This window comes from Copidosoma floridanum, unplaced genomic scaffold (genome assembly GCF_036245765.1).
Source record: "Copidosoma floridanum isolate Cflo_tuat_1 unplaced genomic scaffold, Cflo_Japanese_pri ptg000011l, whole genome shotgun sequence".
In the NCBI taxonomy this organism is placed as follows: Eukaryota; Metazoa; Arthropoda; class Insecta; order Hymenoptera; family Encyrtidae; genus Copidosoma; species Copidosoma floridanum.
The window spans coordinates 9,742,858-9,769,687 of NW_028321888.1; the positions used below are offsets into that span (position 1 = coordinate 9,742,858).

At 31.3% G+C, this 26,830-nt stretch overlaps 1 protein-coding gene across 3 annotated transcripts in view; it reads left to right on the plus strand.

Annotated features, from left to right (window-relative positions):
* Trpm (transient receptor potential cation channel, subfamily M) overlaps positions 1–26,830 on the plus strand; it is a 161,883-nt gene that overhangs the window by 119,887 nt on the left and 15,166 nt on the right. For 2 of the 3 annotated variants that reach the window (XM_089590072.1, XM_089590073.1), the window contains 6 exons: positions 17,585–17,797; positions 20,689–21,037; positions 22,736–22,881; positions 24,990–25,324; positions 25,419–25,674; positions 25,792–26,337. In XM_089590072.1, coding sequence (XP_089446198.1) covers positions 17,585–17,797; positions 20,689–21,037; positions 22,736–22,881; positions 24,990–25,324; positions 25,419–25,674; positions 25,792–26,337 — 1,845 coding nt within the window. Of the gene's footprint in view, positions 1–1,200; positions 1,264–17,584; positions 17,798–20,688; positions 21,038–22,735; positions 22,882–24,989; positions 25,325–25,418; positions 25,675–25,791; positions 26,338–26,830 lie in introns of all 3 variants that reach the window. The other variant, XM_089590071.1, reaches the window with a different exon arrangement.

Sequence of the window (26,830 nt, forward strand, 5' to 3'; positions counted from 1 at the left end):
TTGGCATATGTCAACAGATTATTTGAAGAAACATGTAGGTACCAATTAAATTAAGTTATTTATAAACTTCATTCACATACAAGACGATAAATTCGACAAATGTAGTATTACGCAAGTTGAAGTTGAAGCCTGCAGTGAGTGTAATAGTACATGTATGGATTTGTTATAACTGATATAAAAATGATAAAACTATCATACATCTGTCGCGGCGTATAATGTGACGCAATATTTTATTTGCCTTATCAAACTTATTTAATAATTACTTTAATGGCGTTTTAACGAAAGTATTTTAAGATAAAAATTACATGTCATTCCATCTCGTCTATTACACCAAAATTTGATAGAAGTTATTCCACCATGCCCGTAGTGATGCTGTTTTTTTTGTTTCATGTATCTAAACTTACTTATTTTCTGATCCAACAGTAGTATTTATCTTATCTACGATTCAAGTGGTTCTTACAGTATTCATATTTTCTGTGAATAAATGATGAGAAAAATATCTGTACACTTTACAAGGTGTGCACAAGATGAGTCACACTTATAATTAGCCAAAATTTGCCATACTTTGCCAATTACAATTTGTCAAACTTGTTACTTTTGATTTGATCGAATACAGAAAAACTATGGCAAAGTTTGCTAAAAATTTTTATATAATTTATTTACTTGTTTGTCTTGTATTCAAGTTTTACATAATTAAGCTATTGATGAACCTTTAGAAAGATTGATTTTTGCTGTGCTCAATAGTAGATAAGTTTTTATTTGTGTCATTATATAAAATCTTTTTTTTTTTAGTTTTTAGTTTTTTGTTAATTCTTATTTTTGGTATTGTTGGTCTATTCATATTCTCTGTTTTCTCATTATAAATCAACATTAACGATTATTTAAGTTATTGTATTCATTATTTTCTTTCTTACAACATAAAACACATTAGGGTTAAGAAGTCCGAAGATCATTCAAGCACTTCTAATCAACAGATTGCATCGCACATTTACTTTGAGTAAATGATATTATCTAGACATTGTATGAGGTAATGTAAGAACTCAACGCAGTGCTTAAAAAACAGCACTGGATCTAAAACAAAATAAAAAATTTAGTCACATTTTACACTAATAAAGAAACTAGCCATATTTACGCGCGCGTATACTAAATATCCAGTTTCAACCAATCATCGAAAATTTTCTACGTTAATTCCTTTTTTAGAAACGCCCGGTACGTCGGAGCCTGAGCATTCGCTACAAAGCCAGCAGTCAGCAAGGTGCCAAGGTATAAAACCGTACCTTTGCTTTTTTCTGCTTCTTGCCTTCTACTCTGAAACATTTTTTTAGTCACCGCAATCACCACCGCGAAACTGCGTTCAAAGTTACTACTTTCATTCTCTCTTCTGCATTTGTTGTTCTCTTTTTCTTTTATCATACATGTTGATCACTTTCTTAACTGCTTTTTTTAAGTCTGGTCTCAGATGGTTAGAAGTAATAGCTTTACTATCTTTATATCAATAAAGAATATGTGTTTTTGTTACGATGTGTAGTTATGTCCATTGTGAATGTATTTATCTCACTATCTGTTATAATATAACTTTTCATTTGTAACTGTTTAGTGTATATCTTTTTACAGTCAGCTTTTTTCTAAATATAATAAAAACGTTTTTCTTATACCTATCAAAGTAACTTAGAACATTGAATTAATACACTTTTTAGTTTGTTAAGGTTTGTTTCTGTTCTTTAAACAATTTGCGGAATTTTGTTTTATATGATAAAAGTAGAATGAAATAATTTTTTAAGAAGATACTCATCGTTATTACATAAAAATTCGAGTTCTAACATTATCAGTTTTCATAATCATTTTATAATCTTGAATTGTTTGCTAAATTTTACAATATTTTCGAACGATTTTACAATTCTACTGTTATGCTTAGCAGAATTATAAACGTAACATACAAATACATGTAATCTAAATTTTTTAATATCAAAAATTTTCTGAGTAACTTGATTAGTAATATTAAAAAAGTTTTATAATTTTTGCAAATCTCTCAAATAAACGTTTGTTTTCTCAATTTCTTGTGTACTGTTTAATGCTTTGTGATTGTCAACAAACATTTGTTTCTTGTATTGTCAAGTGGTTCTATGGTTTGAAAAAAATTTTTCAATTAATGCAAGTCTTGAAGTATATTTATAAAATGACGAGACATCAGTTTCAAAATTTTATAAACATTTTTTGTATGAAAATTTTTTTATTACAAAATTTTATCCTAAAAATTACAGCTTTTATGTTAGGCACAGATAAGTAGAGAGGAAAAAATATTTTACATCGATATTATCACATTTGGATTTAAGAGTTTAATGACATATTAGAAAAAATAATTAAATACAGTAACTCTGAAAGTAACATTGGACTATGGTTAACTCCTGAACATTACACTTCTTAATTCTATTTTTGTGTTCACTTCAAAAATGCTCGCGCTTGTTTTACACAGTTGCTTGCAGCTAATAGGTGCTCAAATTCCATCCTTTTTACGAGTGTTTGTGGCTGAGATCGTTAGCATAGCCACACTGAAGTGTCCTTGCCGACAATCTAAGACGAAACGTTCACATTTCGTCCTTTACTCCGTCTTTTTTGTTAGACTATACCAAGTACTTTGTACAAATATTATATTAGATTTGTTAAGTATTATGTTGATAATTGAAACTGATTATACAAACGTATTTTTTTAAGAGCTCTAACAGACTGTGTACTCCGAGCATAAAATGAACAGTAAAACACATCAACTTGCAAAAAATTAAAAACAAGTGCAGATTGTAATGCAAAATTTCTTCAGTGCTGGAGTTTATTATGACATTTAACATTATCAATCTGTAATTTTTTTCATCGCTTTGTACTTTAGTTACATACTTTATGTCCATATAATGTAGCTCTAAGAAGGAATTCTGCCTGAAAATTTGTTATGGTCTAGAATATTACATTCGGCTTCTGCATATTTTCCTTCAGCTAAGCTATTTTTAAAAATATGAATATACAGAGACTTAATGCACTATTAAAAAATGTAAGATTCAGTGTTTTAGCACTTTACGTTTAAAACCGCTGTCTATCATGGGTTTTCAATAAAAACAGATAATGTCTACAAAACTAATAAACGTTGAAAAACATTTTCCTCTTTCAAATTGATTGAAAAGTATGTGGAAAAAATCAGAAAAAAACTAAACTACACTAATAGAATGTTCAGTATTAAAAACAAGTTTTTCCAGAATTTTAAATGTATTGTTACTTACAGACACAAATTTTCTCAGAAAAATACGAGTGATATAATTTTGCTGTAGATTGAGGTTAAACAGACACATACATATACACACACTTGTATATGTGCACTAGTGGAGCATAGCCCCCTGCGCACTCTAAGTATGAATAACCCTCCCCCCCATTTTCTTTATTAAATTTATTTTTCTTACTACACTGAGAAAAGTGGTGTTAAAAAAGGTATTATAAGTATACTAAAAATTACTATATTTTTCAGGAAAGCTTTGACATACTCACCTGATGACGCAAATTATTACGTTTAAAATAATTTTTATTATGTTTTAAACAATTTTTATTATGTAGTAGCTCTACAAAAATTATCCCACAGTACAATAAAAATTACTATGTCTTAACATAAACATAAAAATTGTGATGGTATAATTTTTGCTATAAAACATAGTAAATTTTATTTTAATCGTTTCAAAATGTCCTACATTCATAAGTAGAATTTGTTATGTGACATAGTAAAATTTCTCATTCCACTGGATTGCTATTCAGTATAGTAAAAATTACTATGTTCGAAAGTAATGTTGTATGATGTCTATAGGTATACACACCTATTGAGTGGTTCAAATTTGAGGTTATACGAATGTAAATATAAATCAAATTTTTTGATTTATAAGGTTAAAAAATTGATACATGCAGACAATCAATATTGAATCGACTAATTATCCGTTGTCAACACTGTGGTCCACAGGAAACCCTTTGACTTTTAACTTTATTGTGTGTATGATAAACAGTACACGTTCCCACATGTACTTTATCCATACGCGCGAGGACATAATGTCCCGTGGTCTAGTGGTTGTGGAGCTGGATTCGGAAGCCGAAGGATGAAGATTCAAATCCCAGTCGCTGCAGATCTTTTTTAAAATAATAAAATTGTATATTACATCAATATCAATTTGTACTCTGTGAAAAAATATCTATGTACATATAACTTATGTATATATATATTTCAATTTTCTGATAGTTAGATGTACAGTCCCTGTGTATATATATAATAAATATATGTATTTTTCTTATTTCTGAAAAAAGCAAAAATTACTATGTTGAATAGCAAATTCTAATATGATCTGGTTTTACTATGTAGCATAGCAATTTATATAATATGGCGAGTATGTCTCAGCTTTCCTATAAAATAAAGTAATTTTTATTATAGTTGTAACACTCTTTCGAACACCACTTTTCTCAGTGTACCTCACCCGAAAATTCGAGTTTCGGCAGCAGTGTATAGGGACGAATGCCAATGCTCCTTCCCTATCGACGCGGCATCTATACATCATGTAAAGGAGTCAGGAGAAAAAACTTCTTGCTTTCTACTTTTCCTTGCTTGAGAGAGAGATAGATAGAGCGAGTAGCCGTACTCCACTGCTCCCTCTACTTTTTTTTTTAAAACGAAGTTTTTTATGTCACGTACTGGGGGGGCTGGAATTTTAAAAACGACAGATTTCCATAAACCGGAAGTCTCTTACTAGAAGTCTCTTCCTCCTAATTCATTGTATTTCCCCCCTTACCCCGTCGCCCTCACCATCAGTCCCCTAAACACTTCCACTCATCCCACCTTATATCTTCCAACCGTGCCATCTTCCACCATTCCCCTTCACACTCCCAATCAGTGAATTTTTAAACGAATTTTAATTTTGTTTCCCCACAATAATTTTTATTTAACTTTGAATTTATTTCTTCTACAATTCTAAAAAAAAAAAAAAGAAAAAAAAAAACACTTTAATAAAGAGATTTAAACCCTCGACCTCCTGCATACAAGTCGAGTACCTTACCCACTCTGTTACCAGCGCTGCCGACATACTGATTTCGGTTTCTTGTACTGATTATGTGGCTCGTAACTTATTTTTCATTTTCATATGCATTCACTGATAATACATTCAATTAATGATAAATTATCTATTTGATTATTTATTCAAACGAAGTTCTTTATGCCGCGTGCTTCGGGGGCTGGAATTTAAAAAACGACAGATTTCCATAAAACGGAAGTCGCTTACTAGAAGTCTCTTCCTCTTGAAAAAAAAAATTTTTTCTAAATAATAAATTTAAAAAAACAAAAATTAAAATAGCATGAATATGGTTCTGTAGATTAAATCAAATAAGGCGCGTTATTACGCATCAAATGTTAGTATTTTATGCATTTGATGCATAAAATACCAACCGATTTTTTTGAAACCTGATGTTTTTTGGGTATTAAAATAATGCTAATAATTACTGTTATAAATAAATTATTTGGTAAATAAATAAATTATTAAAATAAACATATACAATAGAGTTGCAGAACGTTATAATGGTTTTTAAGGGCGCTTATTTCGAATTCGATAAACAAATTATGAACAAATAATGAATAAATTATGTAAGATCATCATATATCCATATTTCGAGTTACATTTTAAAGGTTTTTCAGGGCACTTATTTTCAATTTAATAAACAAATAATGTCAAAATGTCATTAAATAATTATATAAGAATAAAACAAAAATTGTATTAATTGGGTATACAATTGCAAAAAAAAAGTAAGAAAAAAAAATTTGAAAAAAATTTATATACAGAAATTAAATAAAAAAAATCTAAACAAAATGCAATGATAAACAATTAAAAATAATAATAGAAAGAAAGGTATAAAATTAAAATAAAAAAATTCAATGAAAAAAAGTATAAAATGATAAGAAAAATGAAATGGAAAATAATATGAAAAATAATTAAAAAATAAAATCAAAAAAAGGTAATGAAATCAGAAAAGACATTAAAACATGAAATGAAATGAAAAAAAAAAAAAAAAATGGAAAAGGAAATGAAATAAAAATATAGGAAATAAAATTTTTAAAAATGAAAATGAAATTTAAAAAAAAAGAAAGAAACCAGGGGGTATAAATGGGTCATGGGACCCACGGTAAGGACGAAGTTCTTTAAACATGAGATGAGTATAAAGACACACAATTTCTCAGGTAATAAGGGGGTCGCCAGACATAAAGGAAGAACGAAGCTCTATAAAAATAAGTACTGCATTCATGTAGTTCACTAAACAAAAATTTGAAAAACGAATAAAAAAAAAAAAAAGAAAATATATGCATGATGTACTCACGAAGTTCAACTATCGTGAGTACTGAACTAAATTTTCTTTTTTTTTTTTATTTGTTTTTTAAGTTTTTGTTTTAGTGAACTACATGAATGCAGTACTTATTTTTATAGAGCTTCGTTCTTCCTATGTGTCTGGCGACCCCCTTATTATCTGAGAAATTGTGTGTCTTTATACTCATCTCATGTTTGAAGAACTTCGTTCTTACCGTGGGTCCCATGACCCATTTATACCCCCTGGTTTGTTTCTTTTTTTTTTAATTTCCTTTATTTTATTTTTTTCACTATTTAATTTTTTTTTATGGAACGGGGAGGGGAAAATCTTCATAGACACCTCAGTAAATCCAGTGGTAGTGTTGGATTCACCTGGTGTGCCTACCGACTAAAAACTAACCTCCCCGCATGGACAGGTCTGGTAAGGACCACTCCCCTAGAAGACAAAAGGGCATTAGAGAATAAGAAAGAAGGAAAATAACGGAGAATTTCGGAGACCAGCTCGCTCTCAAAGTGATGAGAGGAGAGGCACTTACGCATCTGGGCGAAGACCGTATATTAGCTGCGTATAATTAAGATTTTTGGCCGAAAGACAAATTGCGTAAATTATTTGTCCTACCAATGCCAGAAATAAATAATTTATTTCTAGAGTTATAACACTAGAAAAATTGAGTTGCACAAAAGTCATTTTCATGTACAATTACCATTAAATTCAATTATAGCTTAATAAATTTTATAAACTACTAAATAATAGTTATTTACGTACCAAGTACGGAAAACACGATTTCCCACACGAGTCGGGATTGACTCGCACAAGTGGCTGGAGTTGACGAGAACGAGTGTCAGTTGAGCATACGAGTGTGATCGCAAGGCACGGGTTACCGTCACCAGCCACGAGTGTGAGTGTGAGACATTGTCCCGCACGAGTTGCGTACAAGATTTTTGGCAACAAAAGTGATGAAAATAGTAAGTATGTTGATGATTTGCAAGAAAGGTTGTGCGGGGTCCAGGGGTGGCAACCAACCAAGGGCTCCCCCCCCCCCTCGATTGCAAAAATATCAAATGATCGTTCAAAAAAAAAAAAAGTGTTGTACCTTAAATACAGAAGCAGAAATTGGATTCAATTAAAATTTTATTTTAAAAATAAACTTTGCATCACTTAAACAAAATCATTCTTAAAGAATTATACAACTGTAACAAATTTTTTCAAAGGACCCCACACCAATACAATGGGATTCTGGTTCCCAATGAAATGTTCTGAAATTATAATAAGATATAGTTTAATGGAATTAACAAGAAAAAGTCATTAAAAAATAATTTTAGTTGAGAGTTGGAACTTACACCAAATAGAGTTATGATAGTTGTACACACACGGTATCTTAATTCGTTCCCCACAAGATTTTTGGTACGTAGACAAATTTTTTCCGGTGTGTGGAAAACCCTTTGCCACACACCTTTTCCGCACACTATGCGCGAAAATCGATTTTCCACACTAAAAATAGTGCGGAAAATACCTATTCTTCGCACACTGTTGCGAAAAAAAAATGTTTAATCTTTTTAATAGTTTGTAATGAGAGTTCTTCAATTATTATTCATTTATTAGTTTGGAGCGGCATTGTGCCCACAATTCTTTTCAAAAAATAACCACTTATTAGTGTTTGGACTTTAACAGTATAAAATGTATATTTTTAAGATCAGAATAATATGGAAAGTTACACTTGTATATGAATTGATTTGTGAAAATTGTTTTATTATTTTAAAACAAGTTTTAATAATAATGTGTAGAACTTCACGTAATCAATGTTATACAGAAAAATATTTAAAAAGGAGTAATAGGAACGAGATTTTCGGCAGATAAATTCAGTTCTAAAAAACAGTAACAGAAGGATGATTGTTTGAGAAACCACTACATCATCGTTTTAAAAAATTTTATTTTAAATTTAAAGTCAGAGTATAGTATTCGATTTAACAATAAAGTACTGTCAAAATTATGATCAAAATTAAAAAATGAGAATTTGACGCATTTACAAATCCTAAAAATTAGTCTGAAGCTAGCGGGTGTTTTAAAGTGGCTGATTTGCGTAAAACAGTGGTGCTCATATTTAAAAAATTAAAAAATTTCATGTTATAACTCTGCATGGACCCATTTATCAATTAAATAAGCCGTAAAAACTTTTATTTGTAAGCCATTCAACATTAAATTTCATGTTATAACTTTGGATTGAACTATTCATCAATCAAACAAACCGTAAGAACTTTCGTTTGTAAGCCGTTAAACATTAAATTTTTTAAAGTTAAGCACCATTGTTTCACGTGAACTGGGTAATAGTTAAGTCCACCGTAATAGTATTCAGAGCGTAAATTTTCATCTGTTGCATGTATGTGTTTGTACCACGTTTAAGTTATACGCAATTATACATTAATTCATATACGAGTAGCTAGGATATACTTAGGTAGATGCTTATAATATGTTTTTTCTCAATAGTAATATAAAGATGCAATGAAAGGGTTTTTTATTGTTGTAGAACTTGCGTTAAATATTGCATCGATTATACGGGTTGTACGAATATACAATCTCGATATTTTTTGTTGGCATTAGTCACTGTTGATGCTTATTATGTTACTATAAGTTACTATTTCTAAGTAAATTATTGTTTTTAGGTCCAGCAGCTACAGACGTATATTATGTCCTTCCCCGTACCCCGTGACGCTAACTTTACTTTTTAGTCGGGTAAAATAGTATATTACGCTCCAAGGAAAGAAAGTACGACATTCCCTGCTGAAAGTGAGTTACCATTCAAGAGACAATGCCGTACTTTCTTCCCAGGGCTTGTATAAGGTAAAGTACCCTCTATTCGGACACATAATTTTAGGTAATCCACTATTTCTAAATTCACAAAGAAATTAGCTGTTTTTGCGAAAAAGGCGGTTGACATATAGATAATAAAGTAATTTTTCTGTCACTTAAAAAAAAAAAAAGTTCTTTGTGACCGTGTGATCATTGTTTAAAATAATTATAAAGATTCAGTCTCAAAACCCCTATATTCGGACAATGCATTTCTAAATAGTCCGAATATAGGTCCCGTTACGACGTAGGGACCATAATCCGGACAGTCGTGAACATTGAGAAAATGAGGTTATGGCAGATCTTTATATACAGTTATATTTTACTTTAATGGCTTTAATTTGTTAAACAAATGCAAAAAACAAATTATTATTGTATTTTACTACATAGTATAACCATTTTTTTGCACTTGTAAGCAAGTGAATTGCTGGATTATGTGTGTCCGAATATGGGGTACAGTTTGAACCGTAGTATCTAATTTCCGGACAGTAGCCAAACACAAAAAACCTCGATTTGCAAGAAAAAACATTTCTTTTAATGAATTATCAAATTAATTCGACGAATATTGTAACTATCTTAAATCAATTCGATACTGTAGATTACAAAAAAAATTTTTTCATTCAGAAATTGTAAAAAAATTATGTAATTATCGCTGCTGTCCGGATATAGGTCCGAACAACACTTTTGTCCGAATACAGGGTACTTTACCTTACGACTTTTTCTCTTCCTCCGCCGATAATACGATGTTTTTCATTATTTCAGGGGGAAAAAATGTAATATTACCTCTGAGGTAAAAATTACATGTACTGCTTATGAAGAAAAGTATTTTAGCGTCCACTGCAATGCAGAAGATATTAAAGTACTTTTTCTATGATTCCTATATTCTTCTACATATTTTCGAATTTTCCAAATTAGTTCATTATTAAATACTAAGGAAAATACCTTTTGATCGGTAATGTCAGCAACTAATATAATTAAAGTAAAATCTCATGCCTAATACCGATGAGCGTTATTTGTGTCAGTAACTTTTTTATGCATAATTTTTCTAAAAAAAAGAGTTGTCCTACATTTATGAATCTTCAATCAATGTTGCAAAGATTGGGCTTAATTTAATCTTCAAAGTGTCACAAATATCTTATTTTTATGATAAAGTAGCTAGCTCTTGAAAAAATAATTATATAATTAAACCTATACAATTAGATATTGGGTTGTATAATCTTATTCGCTTATTTTTTCACGAACATCTCCAAAAAAAACTAGTCTCCTGAATCTGGTCACAGGCCCCTACAATATCCTATATCGATTGGTAAATGGGTTGTTTCTTACAAACATTCTCGAGTACTTCTGAGAAAAGTCGAAGTCTTTTGAATTCGGTCAACTCTCTTTGCCTCCCACAGTAACTTAGGTTAATAGGTTGTTGAGTAAGTTTGTTACTAACATTTTTGAGTGTTTTTTTTTTACCGGTTTACCGCGACAGCTCTTAGGCCAAGTCGCCGGGGCTATCCACTCACCACCTATGTGTGGGGGTTTATTGCCGCACCCATTTCCAACCCTTTTGCTGATGTTATACCAAATCCATGATCACAGTGCGAGCATCTCCGGTGAAACTCCGTGCCAATTAAGGAGGTTTGGGAGTACCATTCAGAGAGGCGAGGAACGGGGAGTCCCCCCTGCCCGCGCATCTGGGCCCCCTTTACCGCGCACCTCCTCTTGCACTCTACAAACTTGAAACTGTACGACTGTAACTGCTTATATTTTTGAAAAATGCCTGGCAGGGCTTGATTTTTTTTTGTCAAGCATCTTCCTTTTGTACCAAGGTATCCACGAAAACGTTTTTTTTATTCCAACATTTTTAGAATATACCTTAATTTCAATTAAAAGGCAAACATAACCTTGCTCTCTCATAAGAAACCGTGTTAAACTGTCAATATTTCATAATTTTTTTCTCGAAAATTTCCCCTGGTGAAAAATCTGAAAAAATTCATGTACACTCTTTACATGCTCAAATATAACATACATTGTTTGGCACGTTTCTCCATTTTTAACTTTTCTCCCAAACCTCTTTAAGTTGGCACTGTCTGTACATTATGGTGCATCGGGTCCCACTCGCTACTGTGTAGCCTTTCCTCGGAGAGACCTATACATTTAAGAACGTCCACTCCCCACCGGTTAAGCCGGCGCTCTCTGCCGAAGCATCGGATCCAGGCTAATTAGCATCCTCAGAGAAACCCCGTGTTTCAGGGATCACTTCTCGCCGGTAAGGCTGGCGCGATCCCTGTCCGATGCCTGGCATCGGATCCGCTAATCCCTATCTCTAGCCCTAACACTGTTTCCCATTCACCCACGTCTGAATATCTGTAGGGCAAGGAAAAAACCCTGGGATTACTCTAAAGGAAAATTCCACGGAAAAAACCCGGCCCAAAACAGCCAAAGTTACATAGGAGCTTTTCCCGATGAAAACAGTTTTGGAAAAAATCTGCATTCACCGGGAATCGAACCCATGGCCCTTAGAACGGCGTTGTATCAATAAGAAGCACGTTTACCACTGAGCCAACGCCCACTCCTCCATTTCTAAGTATACTTTCAATACAAGCCGTTATCTTCCGAATATGAAGAGCCCCTTTTACAGCCCCCACAACAAGTTAATTTTTCAAAATCGATAATTATATATCATAATATCACAATAATAAATATCATAATTATGAAAAAACTCATCGATAAAATTGAAATTTTTTTACTGAGTTGTCTTCGACACGCATAAATAAATATGAAAATTATATACGTGTGCACGTAACGCCGGCTTATACCTGCATATATTTGTGTAAAATATAATTTGAATAGTATTTGCCTTATAAAATTGAACTACACTTAAGATTCCTTACAATAAAATATCTTATAATAACGAAAAAATACAGACAAAATTTTTTAACCAATAAAATTGGAAAAATAAGAAAATTTTGTGAATCAGTTATCAGTATCCTTAAATAAAAAAATAGACCAACGTTTATAAAAATCAGTCAAGGATATTCTAAGATATGATCGATTATATGCATAAGTATGCAAGTATAAATCCACACACACCTGCATATATTCTTGTAAACTATAATCTTAGTAACATTTTTTTTTTTAAAGTTCTTAAGCATGAAAATTTTAAAATAGTGAAATAGAAGGAAAAAAAAATTTTTTTCGGCGAAATTTTTTTAATTGGTAAAGTCAAAAGAAAATAAAATAAACTAATTGATGACGTTTCTTTTTTTCTTTAGTGGTGATAGGTATACAGAGGGGATAAAGTGCACGCATGAAGATACCACAGTTGTGAAGTACTCTATTATAATTGTAAATTTCGTAAAACACATTTATGTCACATTATCTTAATATGTGATTTTTTTATCCGTTATAAAGCTTCCGCTATGAGAAAGAAAAATAAGCAAAGCTGAGAGAAGCAAAAAGTGGAGCAGAAAAACTATCATTTTAATCCTCACAAAAGTCTAACGATATTTATTAAGAAATATATACAATAACAATCTATGTTTATCATTGTGCAAGAAATTATTTTGTGTGTGATTAAATTAATTCATTAAATTGAATCGAATTGCAAAGAAAAATTTAATATACTAAGCGATCGTATACACCTTAATATATGTATATGGTGGCAATCGATCATGACATGATGTATGTTTGAGAGAGTGAGAGAGAAAGAAAGAGAGTGTGTGTGTGTGTGTACCTCAAGAGAGAAAGTGAGAGTGTATGTGTTACACGCATACATACATTAATCGTCAATTTTTTGAAGCATTTTTGTTATTCAAAGTATTCCAGGAAATAGTAATGATTACAAAAAAGATGCAAGTTTGGATTTTGACCCAATTAGCGCTACTTAACTTGATAACACCGTCAGTGAAAATTCTTTGTAATACTACTACAAACTTTTTTCTTTCTTTTTCCTAGCTGAATGAACACGGGTCATAGAGGTTATTCTCTTGAACAAGTTATGCATTTTTACACTAAACCTCTTATTCTATTTATTTGGACTTTTTTTTAGCTTTCTATGGTTCAAAGATTTTATAACGTTTCATTGCTTTATCTGTCTCTAAGCCCTCAATTGAAGAATGATATTTTTACGTTACTTTAATCACTTCCAATTCATATTTTTTTATGAGACTGATCCAATCACTGCGAATCTTAATATTGGTAAATTTATTATCATAAACGTTTTCATCGTTTAACCCTTTGGAAACTAATTTTGTTCTGAATGTTGTTGACCCCTAATCTTCTATTTTTTTTTAAATTCCCATTTTAAATCTACTATAGTTTTTTTGGACTTTAAAAAAGTTCCAAAGCCTCAACTGACCCAATCGATTCTAAATCTTCCCTGATCACATTTATCTCTTTTCTAATCCAATATATATTAGATTTATGTTAGTGTTTTACTCAAATTTATAACCACTTTTAATAGTGATATTTGTGTCTTGAATTCATTTTTTACATTCTTATAAGACCGTTCATTACTCAAGAATTTGGCTTTTCTAATTCTTTAATATCGATTTACTTATTTATTCTAAACTTTTTGTTTCTCTGACACGTTTGATATGCAATTTCTTAGCTTCTAAATTATTCCTTGAAGCCTCTAGTATAACATAGGCCGTTACTTTTGTCTTTTATACGGAGTCCTGAACAGTTCGGCTATTTTTACATTGGATAGCACCAATTTACTTCGGTGCGACGAACACATCTATAAATTTTTTTACAATAATGTTTTATACAGACCATGGTTCAAATGCAACTCTTTACAAATACTATCCGTTTAAGCGTTTATTTTATGAACATCGTTGACCATGCCAAGTAAGCTCAGTTATTGGCAGAAAAGGACAGTACTTATAAAAATTACAATTTATGAATAATTTTTTATTTTCTGCTAAACTAATTTTATCATTAAAGAGGTTTGGGAGAAAAGTTAAAAATGGAGAAACGTGCCAAAAAATGTATTTTATATTTGAGCATATTAGGAGTGCACATGAATTTTTTTAGATTTTTCACCAGGGGAAATTTTCGAGAAAAAAATTATGAAATATTGACAATTTAACACGATCTCTTATGAGAGAGCAAGGTTAGGTTCGCCTTTTAATTGAAATTAAGGTATATTCTAAAAGTGTTGGAATAAAAAAAAACGTTTTCGTGGATACCTTGGTACAAAAGGAAGATGCTCGACAAAAAAAAATCAAGCCCTGCCAGGCATTTTTCAAAAATATAAGCAGTTACAGTCGTACAGTTTCAAGTTTGTAGAGTGCAAGAGGAGGTGCGCGGTAAAGGGGGCCCAGATGCGCGGGCAGGGGGGACTCCCCGTTTCTCGCCTCTCTGAATGATACTCCCAAACCTCCTTAAATAACTTTTTTCAAGAATAGCATTCATACGAAATACGTAATTAATTTTAAATTTGGAAATACATTATAAACGAAATTTTCAATATCAATATCTTCTTCACAGAAATTTATGTATCTTGAAATTTTTCACTTATTATAATGAATCGAAAGATTGTTTTTCTAAATGTAATTGAACTCTTTATTTAAATTTTACTAGCCGTTTTTCTGTACATACCCTTGTTCCGTTATTAACAGTTTAAGCGTTTAGACAATTTTTTCGCAGATGGAAACTTTTTGATTCCATTTGCATTTAGTCAAATTAATTTGAAAAAAATTCCTAAATACTTTTTTATTTTATTAAGGTTTTGAGATAAATCATTTCAATTACTCATAGAAGTACCTACAATACCGTATCATTTGGTTTGATCAAAATGGGACGGATAAAGTATTAATAAATTTTGTAACTGATCAAAGTTTTAAAAGTAATATGTTGATTACTATTGTTATTAAATAATTTATTTTAATTATTTTTTTTTAGTATATTTAATAAAAATTTTACTCAATTACTTTAATTAAATACAGATATATTTTATGATGTATATCAAGCATTTCTATCAAACATCCAACTATTTACACTTAATCTGTCATAAACATTTTTGTACTTAAATATTTTCAGTAAACAGATTAATTTATTAGTTAATTACTAATTTTAATTATAATTAAGCTCTTTTAATCCTGTAAAAATGTTTGAAACTGTTGTTAATTGAATTTTGCGACAGTTTTTGAAATAATCTTGACTAATATTTTTTTTAGTAAAAAATATTAATTTGGTTTCAAATAAAATTAGTAAAAAAAATTTTATGATTCCAAAAATTTTTGTACTGTAAATTAACTTTTAATACAATTTAAATAAACGATTATACTAATACATTTATAAAGATTTTTATGTAAGTTATGGTAGCTTATAATTTTTGAACAATTAAAAATCACGAATTTATTAGTGTGGTAAAAATAAATTATGATTACAAATAAGGTATTCATTTACAGCACTTGCTTAAGGTAGTTGTATCTCTACGCAATTAATGAAATGAGTATACTGAACTCTTGTTTGACTGTAGACCAAGAGCTGGGTACATAAGAGGCAAAAAATTAATACCTGCCACCAATATCACAAAACTTGAGAAACTTTATGATTCGGAGAGATCTACAGTATTTTGGCGATATAGTATCGCCATGACAAGTTACATCGGTACATAAAAATTTGCCAGAGGCATAAAATGTATACCTGTCGTCTCCAGGCCCAATGGATACAGAGTCAATAGTTGCCTCGTTAAAGTACCATTGGTGGCTGAATTGGGACTTATCACTACTATCCGAAAATTGACTTTGAAGTAAATGAGACTCCCACACAAATAGTACTTTTCTCCGGATAAGTGCCGTCGTCTCCGGTGCTATTTTGTGGCACGAGGGATCTGCGAAGCAGGGCCCGTGGGACGTAAGGTGGCCGTGGAGCGATGGCGCTTATGTGGCAAATGCTATTTTTTCTACCGAGGGCACACAAGCTCCCCAAAAACGCCTGAGGTAGGAAAAATAGAATTCGCCTCTAGCCTCTAGAGTCGCCTCTGCCAAATGTTATGTCAAGATGATTTGTAACCAGAATGGTTTTGAACGTAAACACGCACTACTTTATATTTACATCAGAATTAGGATATACCACTAAAAATACATTTTATGAAATGATTAAGTTTTTTTTATACTTTACATTCAAATAATTGTTGAAGCTAACAAATAATTACGGCACTTTAACTTTTGTAAGCGTTTTACGTTAAAAATTCAAAAATACATAGGTTCATTTCTGGCGTTAGCAAAATATGCATGCTAATTTTTTTCCAAATACTTTTTGTAGAAGTGTTACAAAAAATCGTCTTATAAGTTTTATTATTATGTCAACACTTTTACCCACGAATATATAAAATGTATAACAAAGTGCTTGTAAGGTTTTATAAGAATTAAGAAAGTACTCAATTGACAACAAATATAATCTTACTATCCATAGATCCTTAATTCAGTTTTTAAAAAACTAGAAACATATTTTTTTTTTAATTTTTATGGACACTGAGAAAGTTTTAGAGAAATTAAAAACAATTAACATAATTCTTTAACAGTCTGAAACAATAATAATTTTTATGATTATTCTCGAATTTCTGTATTCTTTTAACAGCATTAAACGGGGAAAAATGAGTCCATACGTATTACAGTATCAGTTATGATTAATAATAAACAAGTTATCAAAAAAATTTTTAAGCATGCATCTTCTAAATTGTTCTATTGAATTAACAGCAATAAATGCTGAAATTTGAAATTCCACCTGGACTCCCGAACTAACCTTGTTAATCGTTTTAGATTAAATGATTTTCTTTGGATATTAAAAAATAAATTCACGACTTTTCACTAAACTAACGAAAACTACTTTTCAGAAAAATTTTATAGCAAACTAGAGCATCTCAGTTTCATTCATAAATATTTAGGGAAAACCTTTCGACCCTTAAGTACTAGCACATCTAATATTATTCAAGTTTTGTAAATTTGCTTTTTTATATTATTATAGGAATTATCTTAAACTCAAAAATTATTTTAATCTTATAATAAATGTAGATTACTCTTCAAATTCGAAATTTTCGAGATAAAAATTGTAATCAAGTTCCAAAAAAAACCGTTCAAGATATGGGAGGTAGAAAAATTATAGACACCTTTTTATGTCTGAAAAAACAGTCCATAATCTTCTAAATTTTATAAACATAAATAACAACTCACGTTTTTTCATTACTTGTTTAAGTACATAATGAAACAACGGATAACTTTTGAAATAATCCTTAAAACGGTGAAAGATCGTAAGAACCAATTCGTATTATCTTTGTGTAACAAATGTGAAAAATTATGTGTACTTGCTTAATGGTCATTTGGTGTAGTATATTGTATACCATAATTTATTTTTTTGTTGCTCATTGGGACCCCAGGCATTGATTGGCAACGACCACGGCAGTACCATACCAAAAGAGACAATTGTACACGAAAATGGCAAGGTACTCACTGATAACGACGACAGTAATCATCGAGCTTATGGCATTCTATCTGATTACTATGACAATAAAAACAGCAAGCCACTAAAGTTGAAAAAGAAACTATACGAGTTTTACACGGCCCCGATCACTAAATTCTGGGCCAATGCCGTAAGTATTTACTTTTAATCTTCATATTTTTGCACAGTATCATAAATATTTTTTACTACTTTATGAATAAAGTCATACTTTTCTAATGGGTTATTTGTGAAATAGTCAAAATTACAGAAGCTACAGGAGTTTTTAGAAAAAGAAAAAAAATTGTGTTCTTAATGCAATTGAAACAACTACTAATTATAAATGTTATCGAACTAAACATTTATTTTTCATAAATTATTATTTAAAATTCGTATTAGTTGGCTATATAACCTCAAAGAGCTGATGTAGAAATATCAAATTATTTCGTAAAGTTGCAGTAATTTTACAGTTGATGCAAAAAATTTCATTAACCTTTAAAAATTCTTCTTACGCCCTTCTGGTTTTGAATAAGGAACTTATTTATGTAGTTTATTTAACTGTTCAACTGGTAATTATTTTTTGAATACAAACTATTCTTAATGCTAAAAATTATTATGTAAACCTCATAATATACAGCCACTATCGTATCCAGCCTTACATTGTTTGTACTATCAAAGAAAATCTCTTACATAAAACACAGAAGACATATTGCTCATTAAGCTGAAACATAAGAGCACTTATGTACTTAATAGATGCACCATTAACTTTGACCTCACAATTGAAGCCAGTTTACGTAATGTTTAACGTTTCCATTATATTCTGGTGTTGCAGCTTAATAAATCCACATGTATGTTCTCAGTAGCTCCAGCACTGCCAGTGATGAAAATATGAAACGCTATAGGAAAAATAAACGTAGATAATAGCTGTAAAAAATAGACAAGCCTCCTAATTGAGAAGATCTGATAGAACAATTAATAAATAAGGTTCAACGTGTGCTTTTTCTCCCGTTAAAATGTGCATAATAATTATTTGGAAATACCTGATAGAATATCAAGCTATAAGGTTAAACATGTACATTTGCACCGTTCATCTTATAACCATGTGAGGTTTAATCAAACCTCACAAGGTCTTCTCAATTAAGCTAGGACTATTTTTTTTAATTATAGATAAAATATTTAAAATGTAACAATCATGGACCATACAAATTATTTTGTAGGGTTTGATGAAATTTTAAGATAAATTGGCGATGGTTACAGGCCGTATTAAAATGTCAGCGCATGTAAAAAACAGGTGGTTTAATAAGATTAAAGTAAATAAGGGAGTCATTCAGCGTAGGTGCTCATGTCTAAGTGATACGTAAAGGAAATATAGACGCAGTATTCAAAATAAGTGATTTAATTTTTGGAAGAGTCTCATTTAATTTATCATCATCTCGATCGTGGGCACTACCATATTTCAGCATAATCCTGGTCAGCTCTGCTTTCTGATTTTAATCTTTATAAAAATCAAACAAATTAAATTACCTACATGTTTATGCAGAATAATTATGACCAGTATAAGAGAACCAAATTAATTTTTTATCAAAGTATCTATTTACAAGGTTTTCTTAGGCTCCACCTGAAGAAAGTGCTTATTCTGCTTTTAAATGTTTCACTGTTATTTTGTATCTGTGGAAGCGAACACTTTAAATATGGATTATGAATTATATTTATTCTTATCCCAAAAAAATATTTAAATATTTTCATTCCAAATTAAAGAAATAGTCTATGTTATTTTTAATTTACACTTATTTATGAGAACAAATCAGAACTGTCGCACAGTACTTACATTTTTCTAAAGTACCAGTTTTACATGAGCACTAACTTTCGCTGACTGAATTCACCTTCTTTTAATTTAATTTTTAATTAATGTAGAGTATTGTACACTGCTGAAATTTGTAAGCACAACGCAAAACACTTTATTTAACCATCAGAAGATTTTTTGGCGATACTACAGTGAATTACATTACCTCCTTTGCACTTACCTGCTTGATACGGGGTAATAAAGAATTTTAAGAATTACCACTGTACCTAACCAAATCTTTTCTAGGCCTACACATTTATCAAAGCAATCGACTGTATTATTTATCCTGTCCAGAATACTTAGTACTTTCACCCCTCGTGGTACTTGCTGAGGCTTGGGAGACACAAAGCATAAGTTAAGTGCAAGAAAAAAAAAAACAAGAAATATCGTGAACTACGTTTTTATTAGCGTATGGAGCCGCTGAATTTTTTTAAACTTTAAGAGTGAGAGCAAATATATATTACCTTTTAATTTATAAAAATAAAAGTCCTTTGATCTTAGTTTTTTATGCTAAGATTGCAATACTAAGAGTAAATAAAAAAAAGATTTTCCGTTACTTGGGCGTTTTTTAAACGTTTGGACATTTACTGCGCTATTGGTGGAAAAAATAGCGTTCGTTAAGGTTGCGCATCCAGCCAGGACTATATCTGACTGTAACAAAAAGTACCATTCCAGGGTTGAAATAAAGGCCTAGTTGATAGAAGCCTGAATGTCTCTCCAAGATTTTTTTAATGCTATGTGAACCCGAAAATTCAATTAAATAGGATTCCAGGATTTTTTTCTATATTTTCTGTACTAAAAGTAGTCAGGTTGAATAATTACGAGTTGAACAGTTAAATTTGAGTTTCTAAAAAATAAGCTGAAGTACGAATCATTAATTTAACTACGTTTAAAAATTTTCTTCATTATCATTTTTTATTTTGGAAAGTAGTTGACTTCGTAATAAAGGGTGACAGTATTTTTATCAATAAAATTAAAAATACTCTCAACATTGGAGACAAAATATTTATCACTTAATAGATAATAAGAACGAGTATTATAAAAATTAGTGTGTGGTAAAAAGAAGTCTACAAATTAAAATTGTACTGGTTTGGAATAAAAAAATAGTTTACGATAGTCTTTTTTAACAAATTAAAAAAACAGCCAATAATAAATAGCAACAGTAAATATACTATTGTAACAGCGATTGTTTAACCTAACAGATAGCATACGTGATCTTCTTGCTGCTATTCTCGTACTCTATTCTTGTGCGTATGGACGACGTACCCTCATGGCCTGAGATATACTCAATAGCTTACATCCTGACGATGGGCTGCGAAAAGGTTCGAGAGATAGCAACTTCCGAGCCCGTGGCACTCTCACACAAGTTTAGTGTCTGGGCTTGGAATATGTGGAACCCTTGCGATGCTGCAGCCATTATATTCTTTATCATCGGCCTTGTGCTCAGGGTCAGACCTTCAACGTTTGATGTCGGACGAACAATTTATTGTGTTGACTGCATGTACTGGTACCTCAGGATGCTCAACATTCTTGGAGTCAACAAGTATCTTGGTAAGTTTTAATCATCATGATAACTGCTTTCTACACCACTTATCTTGCTTGATTTAATTAATTCATGAAACAATCATGCTATTCAGTAAAAAAGATTTTTTTATGTAATTTATATACTATGTAATGTATAATACGTAGGTACACACTAGTAGTATACATCTTTCTAATGTTCTCTTTTTGTTATTTTTGCTAGTTTGAATTGTATGTAACTATACCATACGCATGTTGCCAGAGGTATCAGACACTAAGCTTCCCAACTGTATTAAAGCATTACAAACATTTTTATTTCTGGAAACTTTAACAAACGTACTGTTAATATTATAAGTTGTTACACAACCTACGTACGTGATAGTAATGATAATCTTACGGAGTTGAAATTTAAATCCATTGGGTGGATACGATTTTGAATGCAATATTAAACAAACTATTTCTACTTATTAAACTCACCATAACAACTTTTTATACACCATTGATTGCATTATCTGATAAGAATGTATCACTTAAGGAGAGTAGTAAAAATCGAATACTTTGTAGATAGTAAATGTATTGACACAAATGTCTCATATTCCATTTTCATGTTTTTCGTTTCAACATACATTAAATATTTTGTCATTCTTTTCTAATTAGACCAATAAACAATATTAGATTTTTTTATCAAAAACTTTTTATTTTCAATATTCAGAATATCTGCCATTAGTAAATTGGATAAGCTGTCCCATAGCATAGGGGTGAAGATATTGTAACTTGTTAGTCTTAAGAAACATGAATGAAAATTATAACATCGCATTTCAGTAATTAAGCCTCATTGGTTGAAATATTGTAACGTGAAACTATCAAATATATAAAGAGATAATTGTTAATTTTAGTTAAAAGTCTGAAGTAATTATTCTTCCTTTGGGCTATTTTAACCTTTGTAAGTCTACTGCACTGTCAGTAGAAAAAAAAGAGTTTTCATCTGCTGCGCATCCAACCAGGGCAAGCACAAGGAGTCCTTCGAGCCCTTCTTCTCAAATCCCGAGGGCCTAGTGCTTGCCCTGGTAATATGCGCCACCAAATACGAAAACTACTATAATAATATACGTTACATCACTAGGGCGCAAAGTGATTTTTCTTATCTAGGGTACTAAGTTCAACTACCGCTTTTTGCGCTAGGGCCACTTTTTACACCCTCTCAATCACTTTGCGCCAACGGACAGAAAAGTAAATTTCCCTTCAAGCCCAAAATACTATTCTGACCTATGGCACAATAGTATATTACTCACCTAGGGAGGGAAAATAAAGAATGTCTCAGATTGCAGGTAATTGACATTGATAAGCATGCGATCTGAGGGATTCTTTGTTTCCTCCCGTGGGTTATACACGATTTTTCATCAATCCTACGATGAGAGAAGGGATTTTTTCTAATGTTTTCACTCTCTTCTGGTACTCAATTTTTTTCATACGCTTCCACAAAACTACTATCTTACACTATACTTTCACTGGAGAGCATTTTTTTTTATGATTCAATGTACTGCCTTTGTACGTAAATCAATATAGTTATTATGTTATGAAAATTTTGTTAAATTATGCTTATCTCACCTGTAATATTTACTAAGCTAATCCCATTTTATCAAACTCTTGACTGCTTTTGTAAAGATTTTTATGTTTAATTCAAACGTAGAACATGTATGATTACCTTAAAATATGGAATTTTTTCAGGTCCATTGGTTAACATGATGGGAAAAATGGTGAAAAATATGATATACTTTGTGGTGCTGTTACTCGTAGTATTAATGAGTTTTGGCGTCGCCCGACAAGCTATACACACTCCAGGGCATGAACCAAGTTGGAAAATTATAAGAGATGTATAACCTTTTTTTACTTAGAAAAAAATTGAATTTTTTTTTTCATTTTTTGAATTACATAGAAAGAATTATCATGGGACAGGCTTGTTACTAGTAGACCGTAAAAAATATACTAACTTAGCTAACTTACGGTTAGTGATTTTTTAAAGAACTTCATGGTTATTCAGACCATATTGTGCATAACCCATATTTATATTAGTGGGAATCACATGAGTCGGTTTTCTGTATCGTTACTTTATAAAAGTTACATTAAAACTTTTTATGATCATAGTTTACTTTAAGTTATCTCTTTTATACTTGTTTTAAAATGCTTTTTTCATCATGCAATAGTTAAAATTTTTTTGCAAATTATAAAGTTTAAAATGGTCCCCAAGCTTCAAAAACTATTTAAAATTTATTGAGGTGTTTTAAAATGCACAAATGATTTTTGGAAGTAATCAATCCCATCGTCTCTAACTTTATACACTTTGCACGTAACAATCTCACATACTTATCAATTTATCGAAATTAAAAATTATAAAAAATGCAAAAAATAAAAAACCCCGTTTACATGTGATTGTAATTGATAAACAAATTGCTTTTATACTTAAAGAGAAAAACTTTAGCATTTTTTAAGTTACAAAAATTTTTTTTTGAAACTAGATTCGTTTCTAGATTTCTATTTACTTCCTTTAAATAAACTATACACGTGAACAACTAAAAGAGAACAGTTATAATGGTCATTTTTGTCGTATGTTGACTTAGTTTATTACTTACTATCATAGATTTTAGTGGAAGTTTTTTTTCTAAATATTGATCTACTTCATGGAGTGCCTCGTTAATAAGGTGGCTTGGGCATTTAGTGCCATACCAAGCTAGGAGCTCTTTAAGATTCTATGGATTATAAAGAATATTTTTTGTTAAATTTCATGATAATTGAATATCCAAATCACATATTCAATTTTAAAAGTTTTGTTGGCCTAAAAATTTATGGAATAAGGATCAAAAGAATAATAAAACTCATCATTTTCACCTGTGCATGCACAGAAGACGGTAACTCACTTTTCTATTCATTTTCTTAAAATATAAGTGGCTTACATATAATTTTCACAATTCTAAAATATTGCTTATGTTAAGAAAAAGATGTAAATAACATTTTTATTTGTAGAGGTTTGTCATTTACTTTTAGAGTTATAGTCTTTTTAGTGATAAATCCCATGACACTGCGTTTTAATTTGGTGAGTTTTCAGTAACGATTTTTTGAAAAATAAAGTGGTTGATCTTAGTACTTTTTTATTGCAAACTAATTAGGCACACTTTATTTACATGATTTCAAAATTTCAGAGTTTTTTATCATTCTAGTAAAAATCACCCAAGCCACCTTGAGTCCTCTGCAAATCGACTTAGATAAATCTTGGATTAGCTGAAGTAGGTGAAGAAAATAGAAATAAAGAAAACAGTAAAATAAAGGAATATTGGAAAAGAGATAAAATAAACACCCTTGAGCTCGAAATCGCAGAGAGTAATTTTAAAAACTATTAAACTTAAATATGAGAATGAAGGCCCCGAAAAAATAAATAATAAAACGACAAACCTTTGAACACACCAAATTGCGTCTATTAAAAACGTATCTTACTTTATTTATCTTTATCATGAATTTTTCCTTCGTATTTAAACTGACTTAACATGGTGTAATGACGTAAAGTAAAAAAAAATTATTTTCCGGATATTAAACTCTACTGGTGTCTCCATTGCATCATTTAAAACTTCTTAGAACATTATACGTTTCGAGACGTTTATGGTGTATTTGGGTACAAAAAAAGATACGGTCAATATAATTTCCCTGTAGTACCACTCAAACTTCAAAATTTTTAAATAAATTCATTTATCAATCTTTACTGCTTGGCATCAGCTAAAGATCAAATACTAACCAAACTAAATACATCAAATTTGAAAGATGACAAATACCTTTTTCTCTGTAATGAAATACCTATGGAACATCGATGAAAAAAAGCGATGTACAAAATTGCACTTATTATATATTTATCATTGAAATTCAAACCTTGTTACCTGACAGATAAAGTTTGTATAATTATAAGCTAATAAGTTTTTAACGTGTACAAATTTAGGTGTTTATGGAGCCATACTTCATGCTGTATGGTGAGGTATACGCAGATCGTATCGATCCTGATTGTGGACAGAATCCGGGCATGGCCCCCTGCGTTCCTGGACGTTGGATTACACCTTTTGCCATGGCCATCTACCTATTGGTGGCCAATATCCTCCTTATTAATCTGCTAATAGCAGTGTTCAATAACATTTTTATCGAAGTTAACGCGATTGCTCATCAAGTATGGATGTTCCAGCGTTTCACTGTAGTCATGGAGTACGAGCAAAAGCCCGTACTTCCACCACCCTTTATATTAATTTCCCATATTTATTTGGTGCTTAGATACTTACTGAGGTAATTGAATAATATCATGCAAACACTATTTTTACTCACGCTCATACAAGTATATTAAAGTCAAAACAAATGAATTTGTGATTGTCGTATCTAGGTACATCACACAAGGCCGTATGCAATCTGGGGAAACCTGTGATAACGGCCTCAAGCTTTTTCTTGAAGCTGATGATAAAGAGCGGTTATATGATTTTGAGGAAGACTGTGTCGAGGGCTATTTTCGTGAGCAAGAGCTGAAGCTTCAGATGTCGACTGAAGAGAGAATTAAACTTACTACTGAGCGCGTCGAGAATATGAACCAGAAAATTGAGGACATTGAAAAAAAAGAAAGCAACCAGACCACTTCTCTTCAGGTATCTCATTTTCACAAATGATTCCTTAATTTGAAAAAAGTAACAAATTAGTTTTTCTTCCTCATGTACAAATAACTGTACTCTACTTATCAAAAAATTTCTTCCTTTTGATTGCAGACAGTAGAGTTTCGCATCCGAAAGCTCGAAGAGCTTAACGAGCAAACTCTGGCGCACTTGGGTGTGATACACCGTTTTATGGCAACGTACATACCAAGTTCTAGCGGTGGTGCTGGAAGTGGTGGAAGTGGTGGTCCACTTAATGAGAACAGCAGCAGCACCGAGGCTATTCGACACCTGGACGTTGACAGTATGATACGGCCAAGGCGTGTGTCCGAACGTTCCGAGGCCTATTTATCCGAGACAGAGTCACACTCTCAGTTTCCATTGATCCCACAAAGGCGCAAAAAACTTCTGCGCGCCATGACTGATGCAGCCTACCTTAACTTGGCGGCTCAGCAACAGCAGTACCAGCAGCACTCACACCAGCCACTCGAGCATGACGTGACCACAGCTCTAAAGCACGCTGCAGAAGCCGTTGCTGTGACTAGAGAGAATCTCAGTAGAAACGACTCATCGGTCAGCAATGATCTCCATACACTGCAAGATGAGTCTCGAGAGAATACGAGCCACGAGGAAAGCGATGTGAGCAAAGTCGTTGGCGAAGTGAGTTAGTAATATTATGATAAAGATATTAAATAAATAAGACTAAGACTTTAATGTTACTCTCGATATAGTTTGATACAAATTGACGTTTATAAATATTACTCAAATTACATTGACTAGTTGGGCATTAGCACTGATCATAATAACAGTGAACCATGTAACTTGGTAGTACTCGTACTAAATAGAATACTAAACAGTTTTGTTCAACGATAAGGACTAAGAAGAAAGTTTATCGATAAGCAACAAATGCTAAAATAAAAGATTTTGTACTGGTCCGCATCTTCTCTGCTCCCTTTACTAGGTTTGAGTGACTTTCCTACTTGTCCCAGTTGTGTGTGCACCCAGCATCAAACCATATTTCACACAATAAAATAATATATATACCTTAACGTGCTAGAAGTGCGTTATTAAATAAAAATAAGTTAAAGATAAATATTTACTAAAAGCATGTAAAAAAACACGTATTATGGTATGAAATTCCCTTACATCAATT